Consider the following 19,989-nt stretch of genomic DNA (forward strand, 5'->3'; position numbering starts at 1 on the left):
ATGAAACGTTGGAGTGGAAAAGTTGTGGTGTAATTTTGTGTGTGCATGCGCGTTGGGGCTGGGACGCTGTTTCATGCCCAGGGATATCATGGAAGAAAGCATGAGAGTGGGAGTAGAAGAGGACAAAAGAGGGCAGTGAAGCTGGCAGAACTAAGATGAGGAAAGGAGACACAACTGGAGGTGCACAAAGCTTTGGAAGCAACCATGAAAAGCTTAGGCCAGGGGCAAGTGAGAAAACCAGTGGAGAAGAATCAAAGAGGGTCCAATAGAGCAAGGAAGATTATTTTAGCAAATCCATTTTGGACACACAAAGTTATTATTTGGGTGTCAGGGCAACTAGAGGGGAAGAAGTTACAGTATTTAAGGCACAAGATTTTATCTTCCAATAAGTTACAGAATTGATCTTTAGGAACTCCTGAAGCAAGTATCTTAGTCAATCTCAAATAAAGTCATGTGGAGGGAAATGGGCTTTAAAATATCCAGGATCCAGACTATCAAGGGCTTTATAAATCTCAGCTAACACCTTGAATTTCACTTGAAAGAATTGGAAGCCAGTGCAATCTCTGAAGCACAAGTGTGATATGCTTCTTGTGAGGAACAGTTTAGCAGGCAAACAGCCACATTCTGTATTAGCTGAAGTTTCCAGATAGGCCTACAGCTTAACCCCAAATAGAGAACACAGTTGTGACACAAAGGAAAACTGACTAGGTCTGCATCCTGACAGGAATAAACCCAAATGGGAGAGCACTTTCTATTGATACATGGGCATCTAGAAGCAGATGAAAATTCAACAAGATCTTATATCCACCATTTGACTTGTCCTGTAAATATTCATAATCTGCTAAAATGGGAACTATTTAAACATAATTTATTAATAAAAAAATTTCTACAATAACTTAAATCATTCATTTTATACAAAGTTTGCAAGAGGATAGGCAAGGCTGCTCATGAGCAGCAGGAACTGTTGATAAGGACTGGCTGTTTAAATTGTAGTTTAAAGCATAATCTTTTGTAAAATACTCATACCTCTTAATACTTGCAATATTTTCATAAATGTTATGCTTGCAACTTCATTTCAATTGAAAAGCTACTAGTGGCAGGATTTTATGGAATGAAATGTAAGGACAGCCCCTTTAGTAGAAGGAATAAAGAGGAAAAATTACAACAGCAAAATCAAGTTAATCTCATCCCTCCATTTTTAATTCTTCCCCTCAGTGATGTCCAAGAGACTAAAAAAGGCATTAAAATTTGCAGCCCTAGGAGAGCTAAAACAGCTGCAAATTTGAATGCCTTTTTTAGTTATTCTTGTCAGTTTCAGTGAACTTGAGCTTGAATCAGAGCTTGAAATGACTTGAATTTCAAAAATTATTATTTTCCTCCACATTTTTTAAAAAGCACCTCTCCAAAAGTGCTAAGGATATGTACAGATATTTAATATATACTATATTCAGTGACAAGCCCAGCATATGACTAGTTTACAAGTTATTTGTTCAATAAATAACCATCCCATCCCTTCACCAAACAAAAATAAATGAACTTTGCAGTGTGTTTTGAAGGTAAAGAAACTTGGGCTATGTTGGATCAGATTAGGGGAGGGAGTGCTGGAGTAAGACTTCTCATGGAAAATGTTCAGTTACCAAGACTTTTAGCTGGTCCTTCAAAGAAGAAAAAAAAGGGAATCAAATTCCAGGGCTAAGAGTGTAAGACAGTCAGCCCCAAAGCAGAGTCAGAGGAAATATGGCACACTCAAAGAATCCACTTCTGGTTACTGCTTGGAGCCACCCTGTCCTGAATAAGGTGGGGCAAAGGAAGTGACAGTTGGACCACTGCTCTGGACTAAAGAGCCAAAATGGGCATTCTGGAGGAGGTACATATTGACTGGCCAAACTCTGGAACTGACTGCCTTCTCTTCTGGAATCTATGCCCCTTTGTGGGATAATCCCACTGTCTCCAGTGAGGAAAAGTCTGCAGCCCCACCTTTGGGCAGCTAGTGCTAGTGCTGCTGCTGCTGCTGATCACCAAAGTGGTGCCTCTCCACTGACGGTGTATAAACCCACAAGGAACATAGGATGGCCCTAGAGTCCTTGAAGGAGTGCAGTTTCTCTTCTGTAAACAACATCTGGTTGTTGAAGGGCAAATCCTCAATAGCCTACTGCACATCTGCAATGCCTGAATTCTATATCCACGACACCCTTCTTATGGTCACCGCAAAGGACATAACACTGGCCGAAGGGTCTGTGACATCCAGCGAAGACTGCAAGGACATATTGGCTATGAAACAGCCTTTGCTGACAAATGCCCAAAGTTTCTTTCTGGAAGTTTCAGGCAGCTGGTCCGGAAACGTAAACATAATTGTCCAGTTTACAAAGTCGTACTTGGACAACATCTGCTGGTTTTGCAATCCACATTTACAGGAAGGAGGAAGAGTACATTTTCTTGCTCATTTGTCCTTTTGGAGTCCTCCTTAGGAATGGACTTAATCCTGCCCTGCCACGCCCTGTCGTTCATTGTGGTTACAGCTAGGAGTTTGTGCCCAGATGAAAATAAAAGCCCTCAAAACTTTACACTGGGATGAAATAGCGTTTTTCTGTGTGCTTCACAGTAGGCGGTACCAAAGCCAGCAGAAGAAGAGTTTTTCAGATTTTAGGAGTGCATTGTTGATAGGCATGGCTACTATCCCAGGAGCAGAAGGTTGCAAGATGTCCACTAACTTATGGGTGTTCTCCTGAAGGAAAAGGTTCTGATAGGCCTTGAAATCCTCCAGCATTGAAGAGGAGGAAGAATTAGGCCCTGCTTTATCGTCTGAGAGAAGAGAGGTGGTTAACTGTGTCAAGGCAGGCTCCCATTCCTGGACTAGTAGAGCTGGAAATGGCAACTCCATGGGCTCTGCACAGGGAAGGTTCACTGGTGCCTGAACCTACAGTGGGTCCACAAGTCCCACCACGGATCTGCCCAGCAAACCTTGCCTTAGCGTGAGTGTCTCATGGAGTCCGTGGAGGTCATTAGTAAGGATAGGGCATGGATGGGCCAGTAGCACCCCGGCCTGACCGTAAGATGAGTGCTAGTGCCCGTAGTGCTCTATAAATGGTCCCCGATGTGGATTGGATGATGGAGAGCAGGACGAGGAAGATCCAGACCTTGATGCGGAGGAGCCTTGGGCTTCTAGGGTAAAGGTGGGGCCAGTCAAGAACGAGTAATCACTGTGACTCATCTGTCACCCACAATAAGGCAGGGACTGGTGCTGATAATGGAAGCAGTATTGCCAGCACCAAGTATGCCAGTCCGGAGGTGGTGTCAAACCCCAAGTCAGCAGTGATGTTGAAGCAGCTGACGGTGCCAAAGTGAAGGGCAGTGAAAGCCAGAAAGGTAACATCTGCAGTGATAATGGCAAAAGTGCCAAGGATTTTCCTGGCACCAAGTTCCCTTGCATCAAACCTGGTACTAGCTCTTCTTCCACAGACTGTGGAAGGGGAACATCGGGGCATGGTGCTGACAGACCAAGGGTTCAGTGGCACATCCAGCCAATGTGGCTAAAAATAACATTGACCTGGCAAAGTTCTTGGCCAAACGAGGTTGGGATGGAAAGGCAGAGGAGATCTGTAGCCATCTTCTACACTGCTGACATGGAAACAGTCGGTGCCAGCATTGCCCTTGTTGGTACTGGACTCAGTGGATGCCCCGGGACCAGAAACAGAGCTGATGGTACAGGGTCTCTAACCTCCCTATTTGGTACTGTGGAGCAATTATAGACACCTGCACCACCCTGGTTACTGGCACTAACCCCATGTTGGTCCACGCTCTTCCTGGAGAAGGCAGAAGAGTCCCCATGAGACCTGGATTGGTCTCCAGCAGTCTTATGTGACCTTTTCCTTGTGCACTTGATGGGGAATGGCTCCTCCATCTCTTTGGAGAGATGCCTGCTCCAGAGTGTGAAGTGATGGCACTCTCTGAACCCAAGAGCAACCTCCAGTCCAACGAGGGCCTTAGCATCGAAGCAGGCCTTATGGCCTGTTCAACCAGGTGCTATTTTAGGTGAAAGTCCTAGCCACTTGAGTCCATTTCATGAATGATCTACAGATTGAACACTGCTCCTTGACGTAGGCCTCACCTAAGCACTGCATGTGGGGATCTTTGTTGGGGATCTATTGCACACATGATGGACATTTAAACCCTGGAGAGGGCATCACAGGGGAATACTTAGCTTATTTAGTTAACGCTATGGGTGCTATTAACTATATACAACTAGAACAAATGTTAAAATCAGAGATTGAGAGGTTAAGACCACGCAGAGCTCAGAATCCACCCATGAGTAGTAAGATGGGACTGAAGGGGATCGGGGAGGTGCTGCCTCAGATAGCCAAGGGAGGGGCTATGGCTGTGAGGTGCAAGTATTCCTCTATGGGTGCTGCTGGGCAAAAATCTCTGGCTCTGGGGTGCTGGGTGCACACACTTCTAAAGAGGGTTACACAGCTGCATCCACTCAAAGAACCAGTGTATTTAAGTCATACTACTCTAGTAACAGAGTTCCACTGGTGGATTTTAGAAGCTAAATGCTTGTTATCCAGCAATCGGTGCATGTAGCATAATACATATGTGCAGAACCTGTGTACAAAGTTTCCTTTGGACAGGTCTGTTCCTTCCCAGGGGTAAACGAAAGAAAATAGGATTGTTTTAAATTATAACAATTTGGTTTAATGCTGAAGTAGAAAAATCTGTGCCATCAACAAACTTGTTTGTATTTGTAATCACTAACAGACCTAATCAGAAGGAGAGCACTATTGTAGTAGGTATTGTATAAATATGTAAAAAGACATAGACTGCAATATTCAGGGCAGGGACTAACTTAATAAAGATGCAACAAGTGAAGATAAGTAACAGTACAAGGAAAGAGAGGGAGGACTAGGGTATACAGTTGATGGTTCAACAGTGTACAGCTTGAGTCTAAAATTAGGGTTTTTAGAAAACATTTTGTGCTGCTAAATAGAGATGTTGTAAAAGAATATCGTAGTGGGCATTTCTGTTATAAAGTCTGATGGGGGTTTAACTGATGTGCTTGAGTTATGTCAGGCCAAAATTTGGCATAGCCTGATGCAAAATTCTTTATAAAGTTATTCTGATCAAATAAAAACTCATCGGCCGTTGTTCATTCATACCATGGCATCCGTGCTGACTCCTGCTGTCATGATACTTTTGCAAGTTATCCATGATTCTTGTACTCTCCTTGCGTGGCATCACAAAGGCCAGTCAACACTCCCCTAACTTACTTGTATATGCACATTTTTAACGTAACAGAGCTGAAAGAGACCTGTGGTACTTTCTCTTCCCCTGATTCCACCTGACAGCATGCATGGCTGTGTTTAAATTACTCTAATACCTGGCATCCCTTATTTGTTAATAAACCCTTCCTATCCACAGTATCTCACATTGAGGCAGAAAACCATGGTGATACCAGTGCTAATATAAGTACCATTAAGGGAAGGCACATGCATGACTGGGACAGGAATATGGAGAGCTAATGACACAGCTGTCTCGTCAGCACTGCTCTATTACTGTGACTTGTAAAATTCAGCTGGGTTTCAGAGCAGTGGCTGGGATTTCTGATAATTAAAAAATATTTCAGTTTGGAATTCTGTTAGAGTATGTGCAATATCAGTTTTTAATCATAACATTGTTTTACTGTGCACTGTTTTGTTCACTAGTCCAGGGGGTCTAATATCAAACCTCAGGGATTTATACAACTCCTTACTGGCATTAATGAGTTAACTACCCAGATTCCTTTCAGTTTTTGAAGAGAATAGTACTTTGAGTGATCCTTTTTACCCTACAATACAAATAAATCTTTCCTTAAAGGGGAAGTTATTTTAGTGCATGGTGCTGAAAATTTTCTATAACTTTCTGCATAGCTGCAGTTTTTATGCAAATTGGTAATTTAGGTCAGGACTTGAGTCATAATATGGATAAAGACAGAGCAAGTGGACACATTCAGCATCCAATTTTAATGGTAGATAGTCTCTCTCACAGACTGTGTGTTTGCCAGGTCCCCTGCTGACCACATAGTGTTCCAGGGCCGTTTAATCACTCCACAGTTACACTGCACTGTTCACTATATAGCTTGTTGCTTAGGAAACAAACATCCTTTTACTTACATTGACTACAGAGCTTAACAATGATGTTACATAAGTGCCCCCAAATCAAGGGGCTTTTTATATGGGGCACAATTTCCACAAATCTGTTAAAAGTGCATTTAGACGCTACAGCAACAAAGCCAGTCACAAGTCAGTCAGCAGAGAGGATTTAAAAACACAAAAACCCCAACCAAAAAACTGTACTTCTCTGGAAGGGTGTGATGTTCTCTATTCTTTGCCCCTTGTCTGACTTGTCTGTTTTTATATTTAGAAATGCAAGGTCTATGGGGAATGCACTGTTCTCTTGTTTCACATTTTCTACTTTTTTATAAACCGCCATAATACACAAATAAAACAGGGAAATTTTACTTTTGAATGTTGATGTCTTTTGGTTCTGTTTCCAAATCTGTTATATATTTGTTGTGTGAATTTGGGCAAATTACTTAATTGCATCTCCCTATCTGTAAAATGGGGATAATGCTTGCCCATTTTTGTAAACAACTTTCTTCCACAGAGGGAAGAGCATGGTGTGTGCTGTTTAGGTATTATTCAAATAATCTGATACAGCAAACAGAAGAAGTTCCTGAAGGCCTGCAAAGTTATTACTTTTTAAATTTAAAGCAAATGGCATCAAAACTCTATGCATAGAATAATTGCCTTTTGTCTTCTGATTTATTCTATTGTGCTGATTCTTGCTGTTATAACAACTTCATTTTAAGTAAAGAATAGGTCCCCTATGGTAAATACATCAGTTAATAGTCAAGAGGTAAGTACTACTACATAGAAATTCAGCTTCTTTTATAAAACATGGAATTGAGGGAAGAGGGTTTAATATTTCATATAGATGATTTGCTGACCTCTGCTGGAGAAAAATTCTCTGCAAGAGTTTGCTCATAGGAACACTAACTGAATTGTTTGTGATCATTCAGAATGCTAGAAAAAGTACCTTCAATATGGCTGTAGGCCAGGCTCTCAGTGCAGTGGTATAGTTAGAAGCTGGAATTAGTAATGATGCAATATAAATTACTCGTTTAGAGTTATCTGTGTTCTAATATGGTTTGTGTGATGCTAGTGACTCTACACTGACCTTTGGTCACTACTGTGATGCTACTAGTGTGAATAAAAACAGATCTGCCTTCCAGAACAGATGAGTGAAACAAGGGTTCGGCGTATCATTCCATTTCATGCTGCAATAAAGTCAATATTTCGGGCAATCCAGAGGACACATGGGCCTTGAAGGCTAGTGACCTAAAGCGGTTGTCGAAGCCCTCATCTCCCATCATGATTACTGGAACTGCTTTCTCTCTGGCCACCTCAACACCTATGTTGCCTCTTCCAAGCCCTTTTCAAAATAGTCTCTAAAGCAGTAGTTCTTAACCTTTCCAAACTACTGTACCCCTGAAGCCTGAGTCCCACCCTCACGGGGCTAAGGCATGTAACTTAGTTTCATGGCGCCCCTGTGGCTCCAGGCAATTACCTTTCTTGCCACCCCCAATATCAGCTCTGCACTTGCGACCCCTCTAAAACTCCAGGTTAAGAAACACTGCTCTAAAGTAATCCTCCTGGCCCCATCTGTCTGATGTCCTTTTTTTTTTTTTTTTTTTTGGTCTACCAACTACTTCCCTGTTGCATTAAGTTCAAGGTTCCTGTGATCACCCTCAAGATTAAACACTGTGCCCTTGCCTTCTTATCACATCTCCAGACCTATCCGACCCTTGAGTCCCGCCAGCTGTTAGTCATGTTGCTTAATTTGACTGCCTGTTTCTACTGCGACCATCTCCACACTTTCTTCATCTTCCTTTGAGCTGGATATCAAAACCCTACTACTCTTTCTTTGCTCAGATCCCACCTGAAGACCTACTTCTTTCATGGCAGTTGGAGCAAACTAAATAAGCCAGCTATTTCATTTGTTTATCTCCTGAGAGAACTGCTCATCTATATGGAGGGGAAGAGGATCAAATGTTGGAAGATACATAGCATGAGGTCCCGGGAATTAAGCTGGAAATTAGTGTGGGAAAAGACAGAGTTTGGAAAGGGGGAGTGCAGTGGGAAACTTATGTACCTAATGTCACTCACTCATGCTACCCTTTCCCTCTTTCTCTTTATAAAGAGAATGCCCAGTAGGGAAAGGAACTGGGTCTTTCTCTAGGTATGTACATCATCTAGCACATTTTGAGTAGCTCTGTAATCTAAATTATACTTTCTGTGAAATCATGTAAAATACCAAATACAAATGAACTTTCTAGCACCTGATCACTAACAAGTTTAACTGTTATCAAAGACTTGTTTGTGTACCTCTGTGCTGCTTGTCAAATGTTTTTCTTATACCCTAACCTTAAAGGTTTTCTTCTGTTTTCAGGATATTCACATTGTACAGCAAGTCTTTGCCACTAGACCTTGCATGTCGTGTCTGGGATGTGTTCTGCCGTGATGGAGAGGAGTTCCTATTCCGTACAGCCTTGGGAATATTAAGACTTTTTGAAGATATTTTGACCAAAATGGACTTTATTCACATAGCCCAGTTCCTAACAAAGTTACCAGAGGACTTGCCTTCAGAAGAATTCTTTACATCTATTGCTGCGATACAGATGCAAAGTAGAAACAGAAAGTGGGCTCAGGTAAAGAGAACTTACCTGTCCATCTCCTTTGTTTAACAAATGAAGCTGTATTTGGCAATGCCTGGAAAAATGTGTAACCATGCAATAGAGTATATTTTACTGTTTGGTAGGCTTGTAATTAATTTTATAATACTGGAAGGTGAATATTCAGAGAAAAGGCTGGCTTCCTGAGCATTTCCCCTTTGGAAAGCAGGAACTGGATCAGTACTCGTTACAATAAAATTGTGGTGGATCCAGGCTTGAATAGTGGCAATGCACAGGATTTTTCTCCTAAAAAAGAGAACTCAGACATAGAAGTTTGGTATTACAACTTCATACTTTAAAAAACAATTGGTTTGTGGGAAAAGATCAGACAACTGAATCCTGTATGAATTTTCTCCACTCCTTGAGCACTTTATCGCCAAACTGTTGTCATAACCATGGATCCTAGAAATCCGTTTGACACGGAAAAATGCTAAATTTGCATTTTTCAAAGAATCTTTAGTTTTTACATTTTGTGAAAAAAAATAAACATATATTAACTAGATTTTATTTGAAGGTACCAGTGTGACTTATTCAATGTGCACAACCTTCCACTGTTGTGGTTGATTTTTGAATGCGCTTTAAGTTACATATCTAAACATACTTCAATAAACTTCTTCCGGCTTATAGAGGTTCGTGTTTTAATGCAGCTCAAATTTCACTTCAGCCTCCAGACATGAGTAATTAAAGTTATGAACAGATGCTGAAAACTTTAAAAATATCCCTAAACACTGTGCCACTGAGTTTCGCAAGGATAAATTTTGTGTTGATGGTAATGTGCTGTTCTGTGCTGTAGCAAGGCTATAGATTACATTCAAAGGCAGACAACTGTAGAATACATGGAAAATGTCAAATATAAACTGAATGAAAAGAAATTAAAACAAGAGTCTGAAAGAGCAGGGCCATTGACAGAATAAAACAATGCACTGTGACTAGATCAGTCTATTTTATTTTATAATGATTGACACTGGTAGGCTTTGAACTAGCGTAAAAATTGTAACTATATCAATAAAACGTTGTGTTCAAATGATACCTATATATATTGTGGCTAGGGAAACAAAAGTTCAGAGTTTCATTTTAATCATGGAAAATGCGAATTTGTATGTTTTTTTTAAAAATGAGAACTTTGTTTTTTTTATCACTGAAAACTAGGATCCCTGTTCAGAACGTCAGCCAAATGCTGGTCAAATATGGCAAAGCAAATTTGGCTTTCTGCTCATACCTCTGCGGAGAAAGAAGCTACCTACCAGTAGCTGCATTTCTTTGAGTACTGAAGTGGGGTAAATGCAGAGACCACCTGGGCTGAGCTCTAGAATCATAGAGTTGGAAGGGACCTCAAGAGGTCATCTAGTCCAACCCCCTGCTCAAAGCAGGACTAACCTCAGCTAAATAATCCCAGCGAGGGTTTTGTCAAGCCGCAGCCTAAAAAACGTCTAAAGATGGAGATTCCACCACCCCTCTAGGTAGCCCATTCCAGTGCTTCACCACTCCCCTAGTGAAAAACTTTTTCCTAATGTCCAACCTAGATCTCCCCCACTGCAACTTGAGACCGTTGCTCCTTGTTCTGTCATCTGCCACCACTGAGAACAGCCTGACTCCATCCTCCCTGCAACCCCCTTTCAGTTAGTTAAAGGCTGCTATCAAATCTCCCCTCATTCTTCTCTTCCGCAGACTAAACAAGCCTAGTTCCCTCAGCCTCTCCTCATAAGTCTTGTGCTCCAGCCCCCTAATCATTTTTGTTGCCCTCCGCTGGACTCTGTCCAACTTGTCCACATCCTTTTTGTAGTGGGGGACCCAAACTGGACACAATACTCCAAATGAGGCCTCACCAATGCCAAATAGAGGGGAATAATCACTTCCCGCGATCTGCTGGCAATACTTCTACTAATGCAGCCCAATATGCTATTAGCCTTCTTGACAACCAGGGCACACTGCTGATTCATATCCAGCTTTTTATCCACTGTAACTCCCAGGTCCTTTTCTGCAGAGCTGCTGCCTAGCTCATCGGTCCCCAGTCTGTAGCTGTGTATGGGATTCTTCCGTCCAAAGTGGAGGACTCTGCACTTGTCCTTGTTGACTCTCATCAGATTTCTTTTGGCCCAATCCTCCAGTTTGTTTAGGTCCTTCTGTATCCTATCCCTACCTTCCAGGGTATCTACCACTCCCCTAGCTTAGTGTCATCTGCAAACTTGCTGAGGGGGCAATCTACCCCATCCTCTAGATCATTAATGAAGATGTTGAACAAAACCGGCCCCAGCACTGACCCCTGGGGCACTCCGCTTGTAACCGGCTGCCAGCTACACATAGAGCCATTGATCACTACTCGTTGAGCCCTATGCTCTAGCCAGTTCTCTATCTATTTTATAGTCCATTCATCCAACCCATACTACTTTAACTTGCTGATAAGAATACTGAGAGAGACCGTATCAAAAGCTTTGCTAAAGTCAAGGTATACCATGTCCACTGTTTTCCCCACATCCACAGAGCCAGTTACCTCTTCATAGAAAGCAATCAGGTTGGTCAGGCATGACTTTCCCTTGGTGAATCCATGTTGACTGTTCCTGATCAGCTTTCTCCACATCCTCTGTCACTAGGTTGCCTCCCCCATTCTGTAAGGGGCCCACACTTTCCCTAATCTTCCTCTTGTTGGTAACATACCTGTAGAAACCCTCCTTGTTCCCCTTGACGTCCCTTGCTAGCTGCAACTCCAATTGTGCTTTGGCCTTCCTGATTTCATTCCTGCATGTTCGAGCAGCATTTTTATACTCCTCCCTAGTCATCTGACCAAGCTTCTACTTCTTGTAAGCTTCTTTTTTGTGTTTAAGTTCACCAAAGACTTCTTTGTTAAGCCAACCTTTGTTAAGCCAAGCTGGCAACCACAAACAGTTCGTGTCCTGCAAAAAATGTTTGTGTGTCCAAACTACAATGTATAAATGTGGTAGCTGAATGGCTTGACCTAGACAAGGTAATCAGTGCAGTACTATTTGGGTTTTGAATGGAGATCTCAGTAACTCAGTCCTCTTCTTTGATAGTTATTGCTACCACTGTCATCTTCTAACATAACATTTATTCACTACAGCCTTACACAATTAAGATTCATTTTGGTAATGTTTTTTTCTCAGGCAATTTCTGGTGACAGAAATAGATGTTCCACTATAATCATTACAAGAAGTGGAGAACCCAGTCTCTAGGCTTCATAGTCCATGTTTTCTTTTTCTTACCTTAGATTTTGTACCTTGTCAAATGGGATGGAAAATGACAGTGTCAACATGGCAGAGTGCCCCAAAGTCTTGTAATGTTAGCAGTATTTGAGACCTCCCATTCAATGCAGAGGCGCTTTCAAAGTTTGAAACTTTTTAAAAATAATTTGTTCTTTAAATATTCTTGCTCAGAGGTAACAGAATGGGGAAATCATGCAATAGCTTGTTTGTGCACTGTAACCAAATGTGTGTTGAAGCATATTTTTAATTTAATTGTGTGTGTTTTCTTCCTCCCAACTCCCTTTTTTGAAATGTCTAGGTATTGGTTGCCCTGCAGAAAGACAACCGGGAAGTGGAAAGAGGAAGCCCTTCACTCAAACACTGAAACTATGATTGCCTCAAATTGACATCCAAGGGAAAAGAATGTAAAGTGGCAAATGTATGTCAAGCTGAACTCAGTACGTAGAGCTGCAGTTAAGTGTGTTGTTTTGAGTTTTGTTTAGCACTGGAAATGGCCTTAAAGAGAAAAAACCCCACAAAACTTTAAGTGATGAAACCACGGCCTAGCCTTAAGAAGCTTACTAGAATGAGTGTTTGTTTGCTGTGGACAGCATTATACATTCTGCACTTTTAATGAAGGCAATGAAACCAGGCAATTTTAAGTTTGCCTTTTTTATTTCAATATAAGTATTTTTAAATATTTGTAACAGTCTGAGTTGCTTTGACAGCTACTCCCCAGTTTGATTCTTAACCAGACTATACATCCATAAGAGTAGCTGGATTTGGAGAACCTGTTCAGTAACTGGTGCTGTAATATATAGGTAAGTGAGGTAAGGACTATTTCCTTAGAAATGTCCTGTATTTTTAAAAGCTCTATGCCTCATTTACCAAAGAGATCATTAAATTAAAATAGAACTACATTCCATCCCCTTAACTCAAAACAAAGACAAAGCAAAAACACCCTGGTAAGTAGAAAATATTCTTAAAAACTAGGAAGGGGGAAGAGTCAGAGTAGCAGTACAGCAGCAGAGTCCATTTCCAACCTGCCTTGCAACAGTGTTTCCCAATATGGATGCAGTGGGAAAGTGCCACATTAATCCCACTGGGTACTAAGCTCTTCAAGGGCTGATCTGTAGTATTACTATAGCATTATTTCTCATTGGCTTATTCCCATTCTCCTGTTGAACAGAAGTAAGATGCTAGTAAATGGTAATTAGTAAGTGAGGTTTGCTGGGGAAAGTGTTAAGAAATGATAACATGCTAATAGAATGAATAAAATCCATTCATAGATCTAGTTCTTTTTGAGGATAATGGTATTTTAAAACCAGCCTTTAACATGATACTACACTTGAGCAAGTTACGCAGATGGCAAACTGCAGTTGCATATTTCCGTTATATAGCTAAAATTTTCTCTGCCTTCATCAACTGAATGTTTGATTGTAAATCATAAGTACCCATGATTTACATTGTACACTAGACAAAAAGCTGTGTGGCCTAAAATGCTTTATAAATAATATGAATTTCAACACTGAAAAGGAAAAATAACTGAAGCAATATGTATTTGATACCTGTAAATGGGAATTTCTGAATCCTCTCTAACTTTGACTCTTATGTTCACCATCACCCTTCAGTCTGTCTTTATGCTGGCTGCTCTGATGTTGTCAGAAACACAAGTATAGAGGAAAGAACTGGATTAAAAGTGGAGGTATACTTACATACACTATTGAATACCAAGTACATTCAGTGTATAATGTAAAATGATTATAGGATACATGCAAAATACTATGTTAGTACAGTAATATATTTTTCTTAAGTGGTATTTTGACTGTAATCTTTAAAAAGCTTAAAATGCAATGCTGGTTTTTCCAAATAAGTGCTTCAGGATTCTGTCACTTCAAAGAGTAAGCAATGCAAATGCAGCTTGTAAGTCTGTTACCTCTTTGGCCTCTCTTCCCCTTCTTCACTTTGTATACCTACCATAATTAGCTACTTAGCTTGTTTCTGGTGCTTGCCATTGATTTCTTCAGTAATTGGCAACATAGTTAAATTCTTGTGAAGGTAAATGTCCGGGCATCAGAATGGCATTATTTCTGTTCTCTCATCAGAAATTGTTTAGCTTTGGTCCTCTCATGACATTGTAGATGCTGTGAAGTGCAATAGAAAGTTGGAAAGTCAGCACCTTTTGATTCACATTATTGTTTTAATGTAACAGATACGCCTTTTTGTGAAGGTGTGTAGAGAGGCCTAACATCCAGAACATTTGCACTATACATTTACATGGTTTATTAAACTTATGTAGACCAACTTTATTCTTGGTGTACATCCAATTAGATGGTACTGTGACTGGCTTTAAAACTGTAACTTAGTCTTCATTGCAACTTAATTTGTAGGTCCTTTTGAACCAAGTATGTCAGAACTTGGTTCACCTACCTAATTAGAATGCATTGTTTAGCCACTGGATATATAGCAGCCATCCCCAATCTGATCTCATTTTGTCCCCACCTAATAAGATGATGAATGTTAATACTGAAAATGGGCTTGGCTGTGGAAAAAGGCCTGCTGCAGCACTTGTGCACTGTTAGTTACTTGCAGATGTAATTATTTTGTTCTGTGATTTATTTTTTTGTTCTTAGAAGATGTATATATTTTCTAATTGATTTCTTTGTGTACTTTTAAAGGTATGTTCTTTAAGTAATGAAGAAAAGCAATGCAATAAGGAGCTTTGCACAGTTTGTTTAAAAAAGAAACTATTTGGGAAAAATTTTCACCTGCCTAAAGATGCAGTTGTTTCAACTTTTCAATGTACTTGATTTGAAAATACGCTTGAATTTTGATAATGCTGTTGGCATGTGTAATAATGGAATAGAATTATTTGGTACTATACGTTTTTAAGTTTCTGACAGCATACCAAATCTGTTAATTAGCTATTAAGAAAGGTTTTCATAATAAATTCAGGGATTGCATACCAGATTTTGCCAACTTGATTTTATTTGTTCAGGTGTTTAAGGGTATGTGTAACATGATGCATTGAGATTTCCCTATTTCAGCACCCTCCATCAAAATAGAGCTGCCTTTTTTCCCCATAGGTTTAAAAATAAAATAAAATGCTGCAATAATTCAGAAGTCTGCAACTTTCATTTTACATGCAGCAAATAAGAGAAACTAGAAAGAGTGCAAAAAGGTTTGGGATTTTGTGCAACCTGCACTTAACAATAAAACAAAAAATTTTGCAACTTCAATCAGTAATAGTCAAAATGTATCATTTAGTAAAGAATTTCATTTTGAAAGGTACTTTATAATGGCTTCTATTTTTGAATGTTTTAAATACTAGATTGATATTAAAGAACTATTGATACACTCCCTGCATATCATGTTTGTTTTATGTATGGTTATCAATTTTTGTTTAGGTAAGTGTATTAAACTGGAACCTTTTTGAACTGTAAATATGGTTTTATTAAATAAAGTCATGTAAAGTTATCTAGATCACCTGGTGTAAATTACCGTGTAATCCAGGCCAAAGTTCCTGAGTTTATATACCTATACACAACCTGTTGACAAGGAATCATATCCTCCTCCTGATTCTATCCACTGAATGAAATAGAAAGCACAACTTTGCATATGCTATAATTTCATAGTATATATTTTTAAAACTGGCTTTATTTTCCCTTCCGTGTTCTGACTGCTATAATCCCAGTCTGCTTGAAAAAACTTAAAGTTGTTTCCTTTTTCTCAGCTAGCACATACTGGCACATTAGGTTTACAAAGAAAAGGATTTTCAGATTTAACAGTTTCTGTGTAGTTGCCATATTGTACTTTCCCCTATGAGTGGAACAGAGAGTGGATCTACTGAATCTAATGTCAGTTTCCAGTTAATTTCCTCAGTAATTGTTAGTCCTCCCAACATTGGGACACAATGAGAAAAGAAATTCCAAGGAAGCTGCATGAAACATAAGTGAATGTTTGTTTCTAACAGCTTCAGAGTGCATTTGCTCCCTAAATTATTCCCGTAGCCCAGTCACATGTCAAACCCCAACACAGAAGAGCTTCTGGATGATCCCTGCCTTTTTTCCCTGTACTATCCCTTCCTCCCCCAGGCTAGATGTACCTAAAAGTGAAAGGAATGTTAGCCCTTGCTTTATAGTCTTTAAAGAAAATGGCTTTTTTGACACTGTCCCTTTTTTCTTAAACCGCAACTAAAGGAAAGTGTGAGAGAGAACACCTTAGACTAGATAGTGATGTTTTGCTGCAGTTAGCAACCTACTTGGTAGTCTCTCATCATTACAGGATATTTAGCAGAGCTACTAAAGATTCAATAGACATAAAAATGGGGGATTTAGTATAGCTGAATTGTTTTGCTGCATCTCTAACAATTTTGAAAAACAACATGACTTTAAGGGGCATCATCAAATCAAACTAATCAGAGAAATGCAAAACATACCGTGTCATCTAGTCTGTTACAAGCCTGTGTAGGATTGTTCTCTGAGACTGTCATCTTTCCATGATAGAAGACCAAGCTTTGTGCTTTCAGTAATAAAATGACCAGCTTTCCTTTATGAACTCAATTCCCCCTGTCCCCACTGAGAATTTTTTTTAGGTGTGATATCAATTTTTTTCAAATGTTGAGGTGATTCAGAAAAGTTACTTCAGAGACCACTTAGAAAAACTAGTTGTAAACACTTGTGGAGCTTCTTAATGCTTTTTTTGTCTTCTCTTTCATATCTTAGCTAAGCAACTTCAGAATAAGTTTGTTGATTCTAACCAAGATTTAGTGCACTGGACTGTTACTGAGAAGGCAAGAATATTTGTTGTTCATTTTGGAATTAGAATCTCAGGACACTGTCATTTCTCAGAAACCATCCAAGTATGTTGAACATGTGCAGGACTTGAAACTGATATGTCTGATGATTATTGCATCACAACTTGAGCAGTTTAGGATCTGTACTAAATCCACAGATGAACCAGCATGACTTACTGGGGTTAGGAGAGGTTTAGATCTCCATGTGAAGTATTTCTAAGGTGGCTATTGCCTTAGTATATAAATGCCAATGTTAAAACTGCTTGTCATCTTGCTGTCTAAGTACTGAACTTAAACTCCCTGCCACTGTTCTGAGTCACATTAATATTTCACTACTGTACAGACATTCCTTCCAGCTTTAGAAACCAGAAAAAAAGTCAGTCACTAGCTGCTCATTACTTACTAGACCCAATGCATGCTGTGTGTGGGCTGAGAAAGCTTTCCAGCTCTGCCCTCTTCAGGGATTTTCCATCCATCAATGGCCAATAAGTCAACTCCCTCACAGATGATTAAGGATTCATTAACGTCCATCGTTCTCTAGCTTTCATTCGGCAAACATCATGAGAACTTTTCATGGATCGCCCTTTCAACTCTGCATTGCTTGACTGTCAAAATGTTTAATTCTGTGGAACAATAGGGAAAACTCTGCACATCACTGGTGCTTCACTAACCATAGCTTGAGGATAACTAGGTTAGTTAATACCTGTACACTGTATTGTGCATATAAAATACAAGACAGTTCCCATGTATTAATACTAAAACAAGCTCCTGTCCTCTTCCATTCTTAATCAGAACACTGATAAATTGCATTATTTACAATCTATATATGTCACTTTATAGCCTCAGAGTTTTACAAAAATTAATCTTCAAAATGTCTGAGACCGAAGTAGGTAAGTACACCTAATTTTAGAGTTGGGGGGGGGGGGGAGGTGAACAGCTTGCTATGGCCATACAGTGAGTTAGAGGCAGAGCCAGGACTTTGAGGGTATCTGACTTAGTTTTTTGCTTATACCACAAGGCGATGCTGCCAAAGATTAGAAGTGTGTGTGTGTGTGCGTGCGTGCTCTAAATGCATGCTTAAAATATATCAATATGATAAGAGTAGTTAGCCAAATACGTTTGGTTTCTTCATGAACCACTGAAAAAGGTGTACTTTCTGGCAGTCTCCTGATGGAATGTATAACATTAACAGACTGTAGAAACACAGTTTCTATTAGATGTGAAATTGAGAAATATTTCACCCTTTTACTATATACCAAGCCTCTACATGAAAAATATTTGAGACTAAAACTAAAGTCCTCAGTTTTTGTTTTTCTGTCTTTTAACCTCCTTTTCTTCTCTCCCAAAATCCTCATTTCGGTAGAAAGGATTTAGCTTCCTTGATTTTTTTCTTGACTGCTTTGCAAGTAAGGATGAGTCCAGCATGGTGACGTTTCAGCATCTCCAGCTGCTGACTTAGCACCTCAGCAGCATCCACCTTGTTTTCGAAGTCCCGCAGCAGTGCCTCACTTCCGAGAAGCCCACACTTCTGACGCAACTTCAGGTTGTGTATCCGTAAACTATCCCTAGCCTGTTTTGTTTTGGTCAGAATCTCTCTTTTGTGGGCCACCAGTACCTCAGTCTCCATCAGCTGCGACCTTTGGTCTTGATTCTGAGCTTCTACAAACTGCAGTTTTTCTTTGAGCTGGGTCAGGACTTGCACTGTGTTAGTGATCTTCTTCCGGAGCTTCAGAAGCTCTTCATTGCGCTCCTCTATTTTCTCATTGTATGTCTGATTCTCTATCTTCAGCTGCTCAAAGTCTATGAGGTGCAGCCCTTCTGCCAGCTCCTCTTGAGCTTTCAGACTTGCTTCAAGCTTTTCAATCCTATGCTTCAGCTTAATGTTTTCCAGGCGGACCTAGAATGGTAAAAATTAGAAAGATTTATTAGCTTTTCTAAACTGTCAGTAGCTGGCCTCCTTCCCCTTATACATGACAAAGTATAAAGCTTTTTCCATTGACTTTTAGTAGGTGGTAGGTCCTTAACTGCTTTCGAAAATGGCACTACATGGCTGCTACAGTTTTAGGTGCTTAGCTACTTTTATCAATCTGGGCCAAAGTGGAGGCTATATCTGTTAGAGTGGAAGGTACTCCAATAGGCTGGAGGACCCGTTAGCTAGGTTTCATGGCCACTGTTCTGGAAATGCATGTCCTATGCTGCAGGTGCAGCCTTACCTCCCTCATCTCGCTCTCTTTACGCTGCTCCTTGGCTTGGATGTGCTCCACCTCCTTAAGGGCAGCTTCCTTCCTTCCCAGCTGGTGGCCCATAGTGAAGACGGCCACTTCTTTCTTGCAGGCCTGGAAGGCGAGCCAGTCGGCGTTCACCTGGTCCAGCTTCTTCGTGCAGCGCTGCTCCAGGGCGTCTATCTGGAGCTGGTACCAGGCCCTCTGTTCGGCCAGCTGGCCCCTCAGCTCCTCCAGCATGGCCAGGTAGCGGCCGTAGCGCTGCTCCTTGTCGGAGATGAGCTCCTCCAGCTCCGCACGGGGCGGCTCCTCGCCCTTCTTCTTGCGGAAGAGCTCGTACAGCTTGAACTGCAGGTGCCCGTTGTAGCGGCGCGTGCGCTCGAGCTCGGCCAGCAGGAGGCGGTGCTGCTCCGTCAGCTCCGCGCGCCGCCGCTGCTCCTCCTCCGCCGCCTCCTGCGTCGCTGCCTCTTCCTCCTCCTCTTCCTCGTCGGCGGGGCTGCCCGGCTCCAGCAGGGGCAGGCTCGCTGCGGCCCGCGCCTCCCCCCAGCTCTCGCGGGGGCTTAGCGCTTCCCCCACCTGCAGGGGGGGCGGCTCCTCCGCCTCGCCCGCCGAGAAGCTGGCGCTGGTGGGCGCCTCCTCGATGGCTCCTGCCTCTGCCTCGGGGCTTCCCTCAACAGCCGGCGAAGGTGGCTCCGGGCCCGCCCCATCCTCCGGCTCTGCCGCCCCCTCCTCCGCGGCAGCCTCCTCCCTCGCCGGCTGCTCAAGGGGACTATCGCCGCCGGCCTCCTCCGGTACCTCCTCTTCGACCGCCGGCTCCTCCAGGACGGGCGCCAGCTCCTCTGCCTCCACAGGGGCCTGAGCCTCGGCCCCCGCCTCCTCCATCCCCTCAGCTGAGCCCTGGCCCCGGCCCGCAGCTTGCTTCGGACGCGTCCGTCTCAGACCCACTCGCCTCGTTGTTTACCTGTCCATGTTGCCACGGCAACAAGACTGGACTCGTTCAGCCAATGG

At 41.6% G+C, this 19,989-nt stretch overlaps 2 protein-coding genes across 4 annotated transcripts in view; one reads left to right on the top strand and one right to left on the bottom strand.

Annotated features, from left to right (window-relative positions):
- The window catches only part of TBC1D14 (TBC1 domain family member 14), a 101,844-nt gene extending 89,178 nt beyond the window's left edge, over positions 1-12,666 (top strand). For all 3 annotated transcript variants that reach the window (XM_067556428.1, XM_067556430.1, XM_067556429.1), the window contains 2 exons: positions 8,485-8,743; positions 12,284-12,666. In XM_067556428.1, the coding sequence (XP_067412529.1) occupies positions 8,485-8,743; positions 12,284-12,349 (325 nt within the window). In that variant the 3' untranslated portion in view covers positions 12,350-12,666. The remainder of the gene's footprint in view (positions 1-8,484; positions 8,744-12,283) is intronic.
- A 5,300-nt stretch (positions 12,667-17,966) lies between these two features.
- CFAP184 (cilia and flagella associated protein 184) lies at positions 17,967-19,936 on the bottom strand. The gene is made up of 2 exons (XM_067556431.1): positions 18,973-19,936; positions 17,967-18,656 (listed from the first exon to the last, which is right to left on the bottom strand). The coding sequence occupies exons 1-2, from the start codon at positions 19,861-19,863 to the stop codon at positions 18,111-18,113; spliced, it is 1,437 nt and encodes a 478-aa protein (XP_067412532.1). The 5' UTR covers positions 19,864-19,936; the 3' UTR covers positions 17,967-18,110.
- Between the last annotated feature and the right edge of the window lie 53 nt (positions 19,937-19,989).

The sequence above is a fragment of the Emydura macquarii genome, unplaced genomic scaffold (assembly GCF_026122565.2).
Source record: "Emydura macquarii macquarii isolate MOO-44397 ecotype Brisbane River unplaced genomic scaffold, CSIRO-AGI_Emac_v2 contig_1768, whole genome shotgun sequence".
Taxonomy (NCBI): Eukaryota; Metazoa; Chordata; order Testudines; family Chelidae; genus Emydura; species Emydura macquarii.